Genomic DNA, 18,438 nt, shown 5'->3' on the forward strand with positions numbered 1-18,438 from the left:
TTATTTCGATGGCTTTTCTTGGCCCTCTAACTGCTGATCTAATTCGAAAAATGTCTGAAAGGAATTTCACAGCCTTGCAATTGATTGATTGGCACAGGACATAATCCTGTCCACAGCAACGAAACATGTAAACTCGTCCTATAGAATTAATTTTCCAACCAATACACTGAGAAAGAATAACCAGACAAATCTATCTTTACCACAACTAAGTTGGGGATGGGAAAAGGGAGGGAAGAACTTTCACCTTTCAAATTCTGGTTCTTTAAATATTGAATTCTAATTTGAAGTTGGTGTCTTTCAGAAACAGCTTTGACATCTCCACTTGCTTCACCCACTCCAACCTTATCCCCCTCGAACTGCGCAGCTCTCCGCTCACTCCACACCATTTCCAACCCTGTTATCAAATCTGTAGATGATGAGAGTGCCATTGTGATATGGCAAACTGACCGCTACCTACAGAGGCTAAGCCTTGTACCTATCCCCACCAATGAACACCTGGCCACAGTCTTCCAGACCACCACAGATAATATCCCTTAAAATTGCCCTCTAAGCTGATCATGTCCAAACCCTATACTGTCTGTTTCTGTCCCCTACCCAAAATCAACGAACTAGTTTTCCCTGTAGACTAATCCCAAGAACTTGTGTCCTCATACCATGACTTTCCTGTTTTTTCACCCTCCTTCCCTCCGCCCCCCCCCCACCCAACTCTTGCTAGCTACACTGGCACACCTTCCATGATTTTAATGACTGCTGACTGCCTCACTTTATCATGGATGCCCAATCACTATACACCTCCATCCCCTTTCAGGAAGGCCATAAGGCCCACCATTTTTAACATAATTGTAACCAGTTCCTATCTATTATCACTCTCCTCTACTTGGATCTTTGTTCTTACCTGATCACTTCTTATTCGGTCTGCTCTATAAATCAAAGGTGAGCCCATGGACACTCACTTAGGCTCCCACCAGCCTTTCTTTGTTTACAAGGCACAGTCCTTGTTCCTACTCTGGCACTATTCCCAACACCTTTTCTGCTTCACTGACAATTGCTCTGGTTATGATGCCTTCACCCATGCTGGACTCATCAGTTTTATAGATATTTGTGACTAACTTCCACCTATCGTGAAATTTATTTGGACTAATTCTGGCCTGCTGTCCCCTTTCTGGAGTTAAACTATACACTGACATTTCACCATAAAACCACTGACTGTCACAGCTACCAGGATTCCCACCCAACTCTTAAGGGTGCTCGCCCTTTCTCTAAATCTGTTCTCAGGATGCGGCTTTCTGTCTCAGAACATGAAATTCATGGTAGGGTGGCACGGCTGGCGCAACACTTTTAGAGCATCAGCGATCAAGATCAGGGATCAAATGTTTGTAATGAGTTTGTACATGCTCCCCATGTCTGCATGGGTTTTCTCTGGGGACTCCGGTTTCCTCCTCCTGTTCAAAATGTACTGGGGGTGTAGGTTAATAGGGTTTAACTTGGGCGCCACGGACTTGTGGGCCGAAATGGCCTGTTACAGTACTGTATGTCTAGATTTACTGAAATTGCCTTCTGCCTGCTGTAAGGCAAACCGAGTCACCATTAGTGTCACCTGGTGTCCCTTAAAGTACAAGAGAAAGAGAAGCAGAAAAGAATCTCATCAGAGTCACTGAGTGACTGTGGATATGGCTCCAGCAGCTCCAGCAGCTTCTGTAACTGCACGGAGTCCTGTTCAATCCATTGCCAACCCAAGCACCAGATCCAAACCTCTTGACGTGATCAGGAAGCCTCCAGGTGCTCAAGGTCCTTTGGGAACCCTTGCCCTCCACACTCGCTCGAATCCTGTCTCTGATACGGCTTCCTGTGAGCCAGTCTCCGGCAGCCCACGCGGGTTCCCCTATGCACAGCCTGTGTGGGTCCCTCAGCTGCTGAGCCCCTAACTGGTCAGCTGCTCTGGTCATCATCCTATAGGGTTCTTCTCAATGGGGGAAGTGTTCTTCCTGTTTCTGGTACTCTGTGCCAGTCCGCTGCTCCCCAGAGTAGACAACCCCTCATTGTTGCTGCACAGCACAACTGCCACCATCTTGGCAGACTTGTGGTTGTGAAATTTTTGTTTAAATACACTGTCAGCTCCTCCAATAGGCCATTTAACGCCTGTACTGAATTGCTGGCATTAGGACTGGGAGGAAACCATTCAAAGCAGTGCTGTTTCTCCACTCTCCTGAGTCCACAACAGTGACAGTGTTGCCATTACAGCAGTTCTAACAGCCCCACTACTTTTTTAGGAAACATTCCTTCCACCATGATTGATGGAGCCTTAACCCACATCTCCATTTCACACTCTTGTCGCCTTGCCTTTTGCCTTTCCCCAGAAAGAGAAATAGAGTTCCCTTAGTCCTTGCCTTTCCTTCTACAGCCTCCATATTCTTCGACATTTCTGCAGCACCAAAACATGATCTCCCCTGTTACGAGCCCAGAGGACCCCAAACCCCAGCAGCAATAGATGTTCACCAAGACAAAAATTACTAAAACAAAAGTTGCTTTTAATTATCTTTAAACTTGAAAACAGGATCAAACTTTAACTTATTACTATTAACTTAACTAACCTAACTTAATATCCTTCTAATTCTAAGCGCATGTGTATGTAATGTGTGTATATGTTCAGAAAAATTATTTAATTCACGGTCCAATCTCACTTCTCATTCCTCCAAATTCACTGGTTGCAGGCGATTCTTAGACTGCGCACAGAATTTAACATTTATGAAGTTCACCAAGCTTTGGTGCTTGAAGGGTAAATGGTTATTGGTCAGGAAAGTTCTTGTTGGTTTTCAGAGAGAGATTTGTTGTTTGCTGGACACTCACAATTGACCTTTTAATCAGTCACTTCAGTGTCTTGCCGAAAAAAAACTTGCCCCATCAGGGTTTTCCAGATGATAACCTCTTTCAGGTCACCACAGAGTTCCTTTTTGTTTCTCTTATTTCAAGTGAAACATTAGGCAGCCAGACCTCTCCTCTTGCATGAACCACAAGGGCTTTGACCAGGCTGAACTAAGCACTCAAAACCTATCTTCCAAATGGGGTTTTTCCACAAGCTTGCCAGCTTGTCCTGTTCCAGTCCCAGCTGTTGCTGCTGACTGTAAAACTGATCTCTCTCTCTCACGCACGCACGTTTTACTCTCTCTGTTTGCAAAACCACATGACCGTCTTAGAACAGCAAATTCCAGTCCAGACTGCCTGCAGCTCCGATGAGTTCTTTCACCTTTTGTCTTTTTGTGAACAGCAATCCATTAGTGAAGACTTGGGCACTCTCCAAAGCTTTTGCAAAGGCTCTTGGAGCCACCCTGTCTAGTATGAGCAGAGCTCCAGTATTTTAAATAAGATCTGTTTTAAAATGTTTGTATGTGACCCACTGTAAAAAAAAAAAAAAACCTGCCCCAATTTATCTCCCAAAAAACATTTCTATAATCTGTCATACCCCCCACCCTCTCCCAAACTCTGCCCATCAGCCACATCTTCCTTTCTCAAGTCCTATCTGTTCCTACATCTCATCTGTCTCTTTCATCCTGGAACTGAAACAGCCCTTTCACATGAGATAGAGATTCATGTGCACCTCCTCTCAACATTAATGAGACCAAGTTTAAACTGGGCAACTGCCTTGCTGAGCACCTATTCTGTCTGCATTGGCCATTTGCATCCTCTGGTTGCAAGGTATTTTTATTCACCTCTCTGCCCCACACTTACCTGTGTGTAATCTGCCTCCTCCTCTGCTACATCTGGACTTAGAGGAACACTGGGTAGTCTGAAAACTAATGGCAAGGACAAAGCATTCTCCCATTTCAAATAATTTTTTTCCCGACCCTCAGCCTGTTGATGAGTTTCTCATCCATCACTGATTCTGCTTGCCCATACATTACTCCCACTGTTCCTCTAATCCATTCCCCCAACCACTTGTTCAAATTCAAGTTTATTTATCATCTGATTGTAACAGTACAAACCAACGAAACAGCATTCATTCTCCAGTCCACTGCGCAAACACATATAGACCTAGACAAACTATACAGTAAAAGTCTGAAAATCAGGATGCCGGAAACCGGATCCCCAAAAATCCTGACTTCTCGACAACTCACGGTTTTTGTCTGTGTGCCTGCATTGCACCACAGCTGAACTACCCGAGAATCTGGGAAAATTTGAAAATCCAGACTGACCCAGTCCATGAGCTGTCTGAATTTTAGGACTTTTTCTGTACTTGTACTGATGCAGCCGGTGAGGACACTCTCAATAGAGATCCTGTCAAAAGTTGACAATGCCTTCCTGACAAGTGAGATGTATGTTCACGATAGGTCACATCTTAAGTCAGTGGCTTTCAAACTGCCCCCCTAAACTCATTCCACCTTAAGCAATCCCTATACCATAAGTGCTCTGTGATTAGTAAGGGATTGCTTAAGGTGGGGTGTGAGTGGAAAGAAAAAGGTTTAAAAACCACTGTTTAATTGTACATAATTGACTCGTTATGTGCACAGTTTCTTAACTCTAAAGGAAATGGGCCAATGACAATTTTTTTCTCAAGCAAAATATTTCAATAACTATTGAGTCTTGAGCAGTGGTTCTCAACATTCCCTTCCCACTCACATTCCACTTTAAGCAATCCCTTACTAATCACAAACCACTTATGGCATAGGGATTACTTAAAATGGAATGTGAGATTAGGGGGGCAGTTTGAAAACCACTGCCTTAAGTGGACAGTCATCCATTCATCACCATACTTTCTTAGCAGATGCCTGCCTGTTTTTTACTCAAACCTTGATGAAGGGTTTTGATCCATTACATTGATTACTGTTTACTTAATTTGGATGCTGCATGACCAGCTGAGTTTCTCCAGCACTTTTGAATATTGCACAGCAATCACAGTCTGCAGACTTTCCTGTTTAATTCCATAACCTGCAGTCCTTTGTTGTCTCCACACCTCATCTTCACCTCGTCAAAATCTCACAACCTCCACCCTTGCCCACTTGGCTCCAGCTACCCATCATCTCCTCCTCACCTGGATACACCTGTTGCCTGCCAATCCCTGCCACATTCCATCTCACTTCCTTTCTGTCTCCGTTCTAAACACTCAGACCAGATGCAAGGTGTCGAACTGAACCGTTGACTGTTGTTCCCTCCCCAGGTGCTGTCTGGCCCACTGACTGGAAGTTTTTTTTTTGCTCCATGCTCTCCAGTATCTTCAATTTCTAGTGACCATCATGGTTGATTCTGACTGTATGCTAGATTACCATCCACCTACCGGAATAGTGGGACGCTGCTGCAAATGAATCTGATCTGCCTGTTAAGAAACACACTTATAAACTCAGTTTGACCTTTGTGATTATTAAACTTGTTACTTTTAATGTTTTCAGAGAATTTTAATTCTGAAATAGCAGTGAAGCCCTGCTGACTTTTATGACGATGTAAAACGAGACTTGTCTGTATCTGAATAAACATAAACTAAATGGCAAACATGCAACAGCCAGGGTGTACGTAGCTAAATCTTGCAAGGAGGAATAAACAAAATTCGTTGTAATGGGACAAAAACATTACCTACGTGAACCTTGTTGCTGCAGAGAGATTATTAGTGTTTCCCCTTTGTGTGCTCAACCCGCTCCTGTTCACGCTGTGATCATGACTTCAACCCCAGACCCAGCTCCAACAGTGTCACATTTGCAGATGACCAACAATGAGCTGAACTACAGAGAAGAGGTGGAAAATGGTGGAAGAGTAACAAACTGAGCCTCAGCGTGGATAAAGCAAAGGAGATGATTGTGGATTTCAGGAGGGCCAGGAACGACTACCCTCCACAACACATTAATAGCTTGGAGGAGGAGAGCACCAAGTTCCTTGGAGTCCACTTAAGAAGTGACCTACCCTGGACACATTACATTTCCTCCCTTGTCAATAAGGTGCAACAACAATGAATTTCCTGAGAAGACTGAGGGGAGCAAGGCTACTGGCCACCATCGTGTCACCTTTAAGCAGGAGCTCTATCAACAGTATCCAAGCCAGCTGCATCACAGTGTAATCAAGTCACCTTTTTCTCTTTATTTTAGTTTGTAGGGGGTTGGGGGGGGGATGAATAGGAGGTTTTTCTTTGTATTTCTTTTTGTAAAATACCACGTATTTGGATTAAACTTGAAATATTGTGATATGTTTGCAATGTGTTTTTATTTTAAATAAAGTTTTTTTTTAAAAGTCACTTATTTAGCATTCATACCATGTTTGCACGGTAAAAATGAAATGGCATTTCTCCAGAACCACAGAGCAGATTTACATAAATAAAAGTTGAGATAGAAATTAAACATATTAAATATTAAGATGTATACTGTAAGAGTCCCCAGTACCAAGGTACTCTATGTGCAAATGTTCTGGGGGAAAAAAAATGTTGCCCAATCTGGATGTAAGGACTGCAGTACCTTGTACCAGAAGGGAGAACAGTTTACATGAGGGGTGTGTGGAGACCTTCACAATGTTTGTTGCCTTTCACCTGCATTGAGTGTTGCAGATGTCCCTCATGGTAGGAAGAGAGCCCCCAATGATCTTTTCTGCTGAATTCATTAACCTCTGGAGGGTCTTGTGGTCCGAGGTGGTACAGCTTCCAAACCAGGCGGTGATGCAGTTGCACAGGAACCTCTCAATACATCCTCTGTAGAATGTAGTGAGGATGGAGGGTGGAAGATGAACTTTCCTCAACCTTCGGAGGAAGTAGAGGCACTGCTGGGCTTTCTTGGCTATGCAGCTGGTGTTAAGGGACCAGGTGAGATTCTGCGCCAAGTGCACACCAAGGATCGTGATACTCTTGACCTCAATAGTGGAGCCATCAATGGTCAGCGTAGCAAGGTTCCCCTGGGCTCTCTTGAAGTTGACAATCATCTCTTTTGGTATTTTCAAAATATTCAGATACAAGTTATTGGCTGCATCTCATCTCTGTACGCTGACTCGTCATTCTTACTAATCAGGCCCACCACAGTCGTGTTGTCAGCGAATTTCACAGTTTTGGGTTGCTGTAGAGAATTGGATTAGATGTTGATCCAGAGGACGATAAAAGCTGTAGGGGGGATAACTGAGGTCTCGCTTCCCCTTCCCACCCCCAAAACGAAGTCATTGTTTAAAGAGAGGTTGCAAAATCTTTTCAGCCCATCAAGTCTGCCCGCACTTTAATCGTAAGCTGATCAATTTTCCCACTCAGTGCTAATGACCGGCCTTCTCCCCATGACTCTTGATGCCATGGCTTAACAAGAACCTATCAATCTCTGCCTTAAATACAACCAGCTGTGGCAAAAAAAATTCCACAGATTCACCACCCTCTGGCTGAAGAAATTCCTTAGCATCTTTGTTCTAAGTGGATACCCTTCAATCCTCAAGAGATAAAGAGTATTAGAGCCAGAAGCACCAGGTTGAGAAACAGCTTATTCTGACGGGTAGACTGAATGGCTGCTACAGTCCTAAAACAACTCCCTGTGGGCTGGGACTGTACTATTTATTAATATTTAAGTTTAATATAGACATGTATATAGGTTCTGTATGTATGTATAGTTTGTCAATGTGTTATGCCTGTATGTACATTTGTGCTGTTTTTGCAGCATAGACTGAAGAATGATGTTTGTTTGGGTTGTACTGTTACAATCAGATAGTAGCGATCATTGGGCAGCTTGGTAGGCATAGAAGTTAGTACAACGCCATTACAGTGCCAGTGACTAGGTTATCAATCTGACGCTGTCTGTATGTTATCCCTGTGTCTGCGTAGGTTTCCTCTGGGTGCTCCGGTTTTCTCCCATCATTCAAAGCGTACTGGGGGGTTGTGGGCAAAAGGGGCTGTTATCATGCTGTACTCTATGTCTAAATTTAAATTATAAATCATTGGGGGATCAGAGGTGGAGAGGGTGAGCAAATAAGTTCTTGGGATTTACTACCTTGGAGGATCTTTCCTGGACCCAACACACTAATGGCATTGTGAAGAATGCACGTCAGTGCCTTGACTTGCAGAGGTTTAGTATGATACTGGAAACACGTGGTGGAAGGGTGCTGTCCGGCTGCATCACAGTCTGGAATGGGGACTGTATCTAAGCCTCTGCAAAAGGTACTGGACATAGCACAGGACATCACAAGCAAAACCCTCCCCACCATTGAAAACAACTACAGGGAACACTGCCATCGCAGAGCAGCAGCTATCAAGGATCCACACCACCCAGCGCACGCTACCATCAGGAAAGAGGTAGAAGGGCCACAAGACTTCGCACCACCAGGTTCAACAAGAAACTCAATCAGGGACTCTTACTTGTGCACTTTATTGATTTTTTTTCACACTATATTGCAGTTTATTTACATGTCTATTTGTTTACGTGTGTGTGATGGTACACCACTGGCCTACTGCAGGGGGCAACCTCTGTACCTGCAGAAGAGCATGGGGACAACACCTGGAATGGACCAAGCCCCACCCGGTAGGGTGTCAATCACCCTCCAGGTTATAAGCCTGAGCCAGCCCTTCGAAGTCACTGTCAGAGCTCCCAGCAGCACAATCTCATCGCTGGCTCTGTGGAGTTTTACGTCGAATAAAGCCTGTTGTAGTCTTTTGGTTTTGTGTGTTTGCTTCTGACCGACAGCACTTTGTGTAGTTATTTTTGCAGGACCAATAAGTGGTCATTCTGGCTCACCGGCAGAAAAAAGAATCTCAGGGTTGCATGTGATCCCATGTATGTAAAACCGTGGTTGAAGTAAAAACAGAAAGCGGGAGAAACTCAGCAAGTCAAACGGTGTCCTTGATGTTGCAAAGATACAGTTGCTCATCAAGCAACTTTTTATCAAGGAGGCGAGTGGAGCAGGAGACGCAAGGCGGCCCGTGACGTCAGACGCAAACGTATTGACGTGAGCGGCGGGCGTGGAGGACGCGCGGTTGGGACAGCGATGGCGGCCGTGTCGAGCGCCGACGCCGAGGACGACCAGTTCGACTCGAACACCCACTGCGTTGAGCTTGCCCGCCGCCAGAACGAGCAGAGGAAGCGCGGCCTGTTCTGCGACTTGACGCTGTCGGTGGGGGGCCGCGACTTCCGCGCCCACCGCTCCGTGCTGGCCGCCGCCACCGAGTACTTCGAGCCGCTGCTCGGCGGCAATTTCGAGGAGTCGCGCTCGGAGCGGGTGGAGATGCGCAAGTGGAACTCGGAGCCCGGGCCCGATCCCGACACGGTGGAGGCCGTCCTACAGTATATGTACACCGGCGCCATTCGCGTCTGCACCGGCACAGTCCATGAGGTGCTCGAGCTGGCGGACAGGTGAGGGCTCCACGGGGCGGCCGGGCTTGCCAGCCAGTGCTGTGCGAGCCTGCACTCTTCCCCATTGGTCGAGGGGTGCGCAGGGGTCCTCTAATTGGTCGGGAAGGGTTGAGACGTCCTTCATTGGCTGGGAGGTTGAGGTCCTCTGCGGGGCGGGGGAAGGGTTTCTTTCATTGGTGGGGTGGTTAAGGCAAGGTCTTTTCATTGGTCGTTGCGACTGAAGGGGTGTGGTGTTTTTATTGGTCGGGGGTTGTGGATGGTGAGACTGGAAAGGTTGGGGTTCTTTTATTGGTCGCGTGTTGGGGGAGGGGTCCTTCCATTGGTCTGTGCGACCCGTTGGAAGGGGTTCTCTCATTGGTCGAGATGGTGGGTTGTCGGGGCGCCCTTTCATTGGTCGGGGGAGGGGTTTGTGGAGGGATCCTTTGGTCAGTGGGACAAGAGGGGAGGGGCTTTTCCATTGGTGTGGATTGGGGAGGGGACAAGTGGGTACTTCAACATTGGGTAGTGTTAATGTTCTTACCTCATGAATAGTGGGAGCTGTAGGTGATCAGTGGAAACAGATTCTTCCTTCGGATAGAGAAACACCCAATACCCAACTATTTCAATTCCTTTCACCGCTCCCATACTGACATGTCTGGCCTTGTCTGTTGCCAGAGTGAGGGCAAACATATTCTTCCTGAACAGCCTTAAAATGTCACCATATAGAGTCGTAATGTCCTAAATTTGTATTCTGTGCAGTACATTGCTGCAGCATTGAAAAATAAAGTTCATGAGGCTGAGAAAAAGGATCAGTTAACTTAATTAAAGTTGTAGAGTCTGCAATGTACATGAATGTATGTTGTAAACATTTAATGACCAGAGATACTGGAATTAGTTTATTACTGTTTTCAAGTTTGGAAATCACTTACTTAACCGTGAGAAACTCTGGATGATTATTAAGGACAAAACACTTGAAGCTGCCAGAAGGAGGAAAAATGCTTCAGGCAATAAGGTGGATGGAAGTGAGGAGAGGCAATTACTTTTGTACTAATGATAACATGGAAAAGTGGCTCTGTGTTTAAACCTGGATTTAAATTTGGGTTTAATTGCAATGATAGTCCTTGAATTCTATAGCTGGAACCTGGACAACTTTGTTCTATTCTTTGAAGAAAGAATCTTACAAACTTGCTGATCATTGTTAATGCCAAAATTAGTTTGAATGAAGGAAAATGTCAGCATTACTTAAAATTTTCTGCTCTAACAATTTGGGAATCATGCCTGAAACTGCTTCCTTCCGTGTCCTTCGTGTTAGATGAAGCTGCCACATTTTGTGGGATGGATAAAGAAGATGGTAAAGCCAGTGATGGTGGTGCATTTCATACATTCTGATAGCATTCCGCATGGTTATAATGTAGAAAAAAACTAGAAATTACTTGAATGCGATGATATTCCCTGATGCTTCTGTGTTGGAACCATTATAGGTCATATATTGTGGAAAAAAAATATTTGAAAAGCTCAGAGTGAAAAATAGTGTCAATGATAACAGTGATTGAGAAGGTTGTCGTTGTCTTGGTGTCGACACATGAAGTTTTTGACAGTTCGTGTTAACATTGTGGAATATCTCTTTCTGCAAATCGAGGAGCTGCTATTCTTCTCCTGGGTCTGTCTACACAGTGAGCGGTTAGGGCCAGCTGAAAAATAATTACTGTAAACTCATTGTCTAAACAGCAATTCAAATCATGAGTCTTATTCATTTAAAGCCAAACCCTTAATCTTGCCATCAGATTACCACTGTCTTTTGGAACCCTCCAATAATCTTTCATTTCTTTTTTGTACTTTATCCTGGAATGAAGGTCCTCTACCGCACCTCGTATAAAAGTCTTAACGTTTGTACTTGCCTTAGTAATTGAAAGGAATATATTTTCCATGGAATGCTACAACACAAAAACAGGCCTTCAGTGCCAAACTATTTTTCTGCTTGGTCCCATCGATCTGCACCAGACCATAGCCCTCCATACTCCTCCAATCCACAACCTAGACAAATTTCTCTTAAATGTTGAAATTGAACCCACATCCTCCACTTCCGTTGGCAGCACATTCGGCGCTCTCACCACCCTCTGAGTGAAGATGTTCTTCTTAAACATTTCACCTGAACCCATGTCCTCTTGTTCTTCTCTCACCAACTTCAGTGGAAAAAGCTTGCTTGCGTTTATAATTTTGTATATCTCTTTCAAATCCTCCCCCCTCATTTTCTGAGGCTGCAGGGAATAAAGTCCTAACCTATTCGACCTTTTCCTATAACACCTCCTCAAGTCTTGGCAATATCCCTGCAAATTTTCTCTGCACTTTTTCAATCATATTGATAACTTTCCTTTAGGTAGGTAACCAAAGCTGCACATAATTTTTCAAATTTGGCTTCACCAATGTCTTGCATAACTTCAACATTCCTGTAATCAATACTTTGATTAACGATAGCCAATGTGCCAAAAGCAAGTGTTCTATTTGCTTTCAGATGTGCTATCCATTATTAAGATTGACAAGATTTTCCAAAACTGGCATTTCCTTGTTCCAGGTTCCTCTTGCTTCAGCTGAAAGAATTCTGTGGCGAGTTTCTGAAGAAAAAGCTGAACCTTACAAACTGTGTGGCAGTTCACAGCTTGGCCCACATGTACTCTCTGGATCAACTGGCATTGAAAGCAGCAGACATGATTCGCAGGGACTTTTCAAAGGTGGTCCAAGATGATGAGTTCTACACTCTACCTTTCCATCTGGTCAGAGACTGGCTGTCAGACTCTGAGATCACCGTGGATTCTGAGGAAGTTCTTTTTGAAGCTGTGGTGAAGTGGGTGCACCGGAACCCTGAGGAAAGGGAGAAGCACTTTGAGGAGTTGTTTAAACTCTTGCGACTGCCCCAGATGAAACCCACTTACCTTACTCGCATCATTAAATCTGAGCAGCTCGTAGCTGAGAATGCCAACTGCCTCAAGCTTGTTTCAGAAGCAGTGGAAGGTCATGCGCTGAGATCAGAAAACCTGCAGCCTGCCAACCTGGAGCACTGGGCAACCCATGTTGTGTCCTTCCAACCTCGCTTTGGGCAGAACATGGACATCATTATGGTAGTAGGTGGCGTGTCAGAGGGTGGGGATTACCTGAGTGAATGTGTGGGATATTTCATCAATGAGGATCGTTGGGTGAATCTCCCTCACATTCACAACCACCTAGATGGCCACGCTGTGGCCATTACAGAATCCCACATCTATGTAGCTGGCTCGATGGAGCCTGGATTTGCAAGGACTGTTGAACGGTACAACCCAAACAGAAACAACTGGGAGCAGGTTAGCAACCTGATTATGAGGAAGCATTCCTTTGGCTTGACAGCAGTGAAGCAAAATTTGTACAGTATTGGGGGGCATGGGAATTTCAGCCCAGGATTCAAGGATGTTGATGTTTATGAACCTGAACAGGACAGGTGGCACCATTTGGAATCAGCCCCCAAAATACTACGGGATGTTAAAGCCATCACCGTGGAGGACCGTTTTGTATATGTTACTGCTCGCACTCCTGTGGACACTGATAATGAGGATGGTTTGGAGACTGTAAATGCAAAGTATGATACAGACACGAGGCAGTGGCAAGATGTGGAGTCTTTACCATTGCTTGATAATTACTGTGCCTTCCAGATGGCCATCGCTGCCACCAACTTTTATCATACTGCCTCGTGCTGTCCCAAGTGTTATCCTGTGACAGACAATGAAGCGAAGGACAAAATCTCCAGTATGACAGCCGACGAAATCCTGGAGAGTTTACCACCAGAAGTGTTAAATATTGAAGGCGCAGCAATCTGTTACTTCCGTGATGACATCTTCATCATCGGTGGCTGGAGGAACAGTGATGACATGGACAAACAGTATCGGAAGGAGGCGTACCGCTACTGCGCAGAGCGGAAGCGTTGGATGCTGCTGCCTCCCATGCCCCATCCCCGGTGCCGGGCGACTGCTTGCCATGTGAGAATACCATACAGGTACCTGTATGGAGCCCAGAGGTACCCAATGCCACAGAACCTAGCCAGGCAAAGAGAGAGGCTACAGCAGATGCAGCAACTGCATCGGCGTTCTCTGTTTCTGAGGCGCCAGCTGCAACCTCAAGTTGAATGTTGACATAACGTACTTTTTAAATTATATTTTATTTTCATTCTTCATTCATACTTCTACCATACAGAGCAGTTACTGGTTGGTGGGTTGCAACACTCCCATCCAAGACTCAGCTGCCCGAGAGATGTAGAATTTGTTGGCAAACATAGGTAACCATAATTTCTGCCTACTCCAAGTATAAGATGGCTGAGTCAACGAACCTTAAAGGCAGTTAAATGTGGGGACTGTTTCTTGGTTGGTTGGATAGAATTATTTTGACCAAATTTTAAATGTGCCATTTCCAAGAAAATGCTGTTCCTTGGAGTTACCTGCATGCACTTACTCACTTCATTCCTACCTCTACCATTGAGTACAAATTTTATTTCAAAATGCAGAATTTTAAGTAACTTCCTTTTCCTTTTAGAAAGATGGAGGGCCTTTTCAGTCAAGGTAAGTTCCTCCTGTTCAGTGTTGTCAACATGGCACTACTCTTTGATCTACTTCATGTGGCTGTCTGACAGCTTTCTCAAATGCAAAAAGACTAAGGGGATGGAAAATTTGGTTTAACAAACTCATGGGTGCCCGTGCACATTCAGAAGGGTTCAAGCAATCCTAAACAATTGACTGAATATCAGAAGTGATAGCTTCTGTGGCACAACCGAATTGACAATTTGGTCTGGGTTGTCCAGTTATGACCCATTGAGGAATGTTGCATTTTGAAAACCTCAGCCACATACTAAAGCAGCAGAGGGTTCCCTAAGCACTTTGGTTATTGTACTTTAAGAAGAATGGAGCCAGTGGTGAGAAACCCAGTTAACAATTTCTAACATTTTAGCAATGATGACATTTTGCTGATTGAAAGTAATTGTCATTCTTTTTATTATTTGCTTTTATGATTGAAATATCTGTCAGCAAATGTTAATCAAGAAATCTGATGTGTGGCAGACCAGATCATAGATAACACCTACCCTTCATTGGCTGATTGGGGAACATCTCAGAGCTCTAGTAAAGGGCATGATGATAGAGTTTATTTCAATATTGCCAGGTGGGCGTCACTGATTGGAGCAAGTGCTTTCCCTCTTTTTTTTCCTCTGTCATCTATTCCACTCATTGCTGGCATCGATATGAGCTTGGTTTGATACAGTCGCTTGGATCATAAGTACTGTGAGTTGAATTTTGTATCTTGTTCCTTCTATTGATGCTTCACATCTCTGAAAACGTGTTCCTCTTTCTTTAAAGTGTTCCTCTTGTCTTCCTGTGCAGTCTTCTTAAACACTACATCCACACAATTATTCCACAGGTAGTCCTCATCTTATGACCATAATTGGGACTGAAAGATTGGTCATAACTCGGATTGTTCTTGTTGGATTCACATGTCTTGACAAGGTATTAAATAATTTTTCAAAAAACATTTCAACCAATGAACCTTTAATGAAGAATCTCAGCATATATACACAATATATTTTTAAAATTTGGTCGCTTGTGTGGGTGGATGTAAACCACGTAGGTCGTAAGTTGAGGACTACCTATAATTAAAAATCTAGGAAGCATTGAAATGCAATATTGTCAAATGATTCTGTGACATCACATTAGTGTCTTCAAGGTATATTTTAGTTATGTCTGTTGTGGTGCTGTCACTTTAAGTTGCAATGGACATGTACATCATTGAACATTGAATTCTAGGATGTAGTTTCCAAGTATAGGTAAGGAGCTATGCTTGGGAAGAAGAGATGGAAATTTGAACAGACCATCCTAATTTCTCACTTCTGTATCAGAAATTTCTGAGCGTAGAGTAAATGGTTCATATCTGAGGTTTGATTTCATTTGTAAAATGCCTTGGCAGGGAGGTTTTATTGGTAAAAAGATATGGCTGTGTTGTTATTTGGGTTTGGGCTGTTCCTTCACCACCTTCTTTGACAAGGCTGTCTTAATTAGTGAGGAGTATGTACTACAGATTGCCACAATGTTTACACAGCTTTTTATCTATAAATGCAACAGTTATTAATTCTCATTCATTTTCATTTGATAATGTTCTAATGTCTCCAAAATGAATCAGTCTTTATCTTGTTGCTCATGTCCAAAACCACAGCGCAACTTCCTGCTTAATGTTGACAATCACCAGTAGCCAAGTGCTACTATTTCCCTTCTTGTTTAAATACTAAATTGAATTGGAACCAGTAATTACATATAGTCAGTCAACCAAATTAGAGTATTTGCCTTGTCCAAAGTAGAATTGCACCTAAGCTATTGTTGTCAGTGACCTGGCTGCACTTACTTGGTATTACACACCTTAACTGAGCTTGTGTCTGGAGAGTGCGTTTGAAAGACAGGCTCTGTTTATTTGCTGGGTAATGGCCACATTTTAAAATTGTATGCGGTCTTAATTGTACTTAATACTCATGACATTTTCAGCTGCACCGCTTTCAGAATTTGTCCTTGATTTTACTCCTTGTGAAAACATCCATCTGTGCTGTCAAATGGATCTCCACACAAAACCAAACCGAGAGAATATTGTGCCAAGTTGTATTGTTCAAAAAGTTTTATTCATTGAGATGTGGCCTCTGGTTGAGTAATTGAGAATGGAAACTAACGCGCTAGCTGCTCTTTCAATTTGTGTTTGTCACAGTGAGGTTCAGAATCAAGAGGAAATGCATTATCCTGCACTTGTCCAACTTCTAAAATGATCATCACTTGGTGCTGTTTGAAATTAGGTACTGGAATTTCTTAAGTCTGCATTACATTGCTGATGAGACATTTTATTTTTAGACTTGGCACAAACAATATTGGAAGTAATGGTAAGTGATACAGTAGCATGATTTAACATGAGAGTTATGATCACTGCCTGTTTGACATGGAAAACTAAACACAGTGAGAAATGTTATGCTGTCGCTCTCCAATAATCCAGCAGAAGTAAGTTGGTATTTCCTTCAGCATGAAGCCTTCCTGATTGCTTATGGTGGTGTTTCATGGTCTGTAAACAGTATTTTCAGTATCCCCGTTATAATACAGATCTTACACGAGGTTTTATTAAAAACCACGCATTTTTTAAAAATCCATCTTTATTCTACTTTCTTCCCCCCTGAATTTCACTCCTCTCTGGGGCATGAGATCCACCAATCTTGTCCTGGACTATTGAAGAGAGCTTCAGTGTCCACAACAATTTGTCTGTTAACATGCATGTGATTTTGGTTGTTATCAATCTTCCTGTTTGGCTTGTTTTCTGCCTCTGTTTATTATAGGTTATTAAACAACTCTGGTTGTCCTGCTTGGCTTTTCTCTCCTGAGATGAAGTAATGAGATGTAATCTATTTGATGTGGAAGGTGTGTTTATATCATTTCCCATTCTGAAGTGTGCACAATTATCAGACTTAAACCTGCATTTGTTTGAAAGAACTAACAATGTATCTGTATGTTTAACTCGCCTTGTTCTCAGACTGCTTTTTTTGGGGGGGGGGTTACATTCTCTTTGTTTCCTTGGGTTTTTAATTTTAATTTGTTCTTTAATTACTCAAATCATTCTACTTTACATCCCTCTCTCCAGTTTCTATTTTGAAGATAAATCCATCAGAGCAGGCAGCAGAGATTACATGTCTAAATAAATGTGTGCTCCATGTAGCCGTGCATGAATTGCATAGATGAACAAGTGTTTTTTGCTAAATTTTCTCCTTTTGGCCAGGACAGTAGAGAATTTGGATAATGTATAGTAATATGAATTATTGGGAGGGGAAATTCATTAAATTCTATTGTGTTTTTGTTTGGACCTCAGGTGAGTTACTTTCTTGTATTTGGGCAAATGTTGTTCAGTTTATTTCTGTTATACTTCCCAATTTTTCTGTCCCTCTTGTCAAAAGCTTTTGTTCAAAACAAAGTGGACTTTTAGACTCGCTCCTTAATGGATTTGGGCAGCTAGCTGGACACAGTTGAACTAGTAGAGGAAGGAGAATCTTACAAACTGAACGTTCGTGCTTATCACTCGACCACCATTCGAAACATTTGCATCCAGATTGACTTGACCTCACAAATCCTTTCTATGATGCATGTGTAGCAATGTGATACTCCAGCTCTCATTTTTATAAAATAAAGCTTATCAACAAGAGTTGCATTTACCATGGATATGTGTCTCTTTTATACTGAATGCATAACAGCCAAGAGCACAGTAGAATTCAATTTTAGTTACCTGTATTTTTTTTTAATGTGGCTTTCTTTGCCCTTTAGGAGATGGGGCAGTATATTAGTATTAGACCAGACACCACTCTACAATTATAACTTACCCCTCTTGTTTTCCATTATGATCTTGTATTGGGACTTTTTGTACTTTTAATTTTCAAAAGTATACATTTATACACTAGCATTAAGTATAATCAATCCTGTGACCATTAGATCTGGTTTATTATAATAAATTACGAACCCCAGCCTATTTTACAGACTGACAGTCTTCTTTGTTGTGCCTTTTCATATCTCATCACAATATTGAAGGTCAATTGGCCCATCAATGTAACCTGCTCTCAGAGCAGTACCATTTTCCCATTTATTTTCCTGTGACTTATCCTCCCATGTATCCCATTTAAATGCTCACCTAAACTTGGGCAATATACAGCAGCCAATTCATTTAATGGTACCTTGGTCACTATAAGTCTGCATCAATAGGTAATCTCCATAAACCTCTTGGAAATTCAAATAATTAAAGAGGTATTTGCATTCAACAATGTAACTTTTCCTGTCTTAAGGTATTTTAGAATATTGTAAATTACTGAAGATAATTTAACAAATACGAATAATAAATTAGTGAAGAGCAGAAGATGATGTTTCAGGTTTTTAAATTTTGTCTGTAAACAAATATCGGAAATCCACCAGTCAGAGTGCTACCTTTTTTTGTTATTCAGCTTGGGGAAGCTAAGCAACTGGATGGTGTTCAAATTTTTAAAGTTGGGACCTAACACAATGTAACATCTTAATCTGCTCATTTACATCTTTCCAAGATCACATAGTTTGCTTTTACTCAGCAAAAGCAGAGCAACTTTGGGATTGGAATAATTCCTGGCAAA

The 18,438-nt window shown here is 42.8% G+C and overlaps 1 protein-coding gene across 2 annotated transcripts; it reads left to right on the forward strand.

Moving 5' to 3' along the window:
* The first annotated feature begins 8,882 nt into the window (after positions 1-8,882).
* Positions 8,883-17,487, forward strand: klhl11 (kelch-like family member 11). 2 transcript variants are annotated; one of them, XR_011347597.1, is made up of 3 exons: positions 8,883-9,284; positions 11,836-15,096; positions 16,633-17,487. XR_011347597.1 is itself a non-coding variant. In XM_069907125.1 (2 exons), the coding sequence occupies exons 1-2, from the start codon at positions 8,920-8,922 to the stop codon at positions 13,418-13,420; spliced, it is 1,950 nt and encodes a 649-aa protein (XP_069763226.1). In that variant the 5' UTR covers positions 8,883-8,919; the 3' UTR covers positions 13,421-17,487. The 2 variants fall into 2 exon arrangements, 1 of the variants encoding a protein (XP_069763226.1); XM_069907125.1 differs by having other exon boundaries at positions 11,836-17,487.
* The last annotated feature ends 951 nt before the right edge of the window (positions 17,488-18,438 follow it).

Source organism: Narcine bancroftii, chromosome 12 (assembly GCF_036971445.1).
Source record: "Narcine bancroftii isolate sNarBan1 chromosome 12, sNarBan1.hap1, whole genome shotgun sequence".
NCBI classification, from domain to species: Eukaryota; Metazoa; Chordata; class Chondrichthyes; order Torpediniformes; family Narcinidae; genus Narcine; species Narcine bancroftii.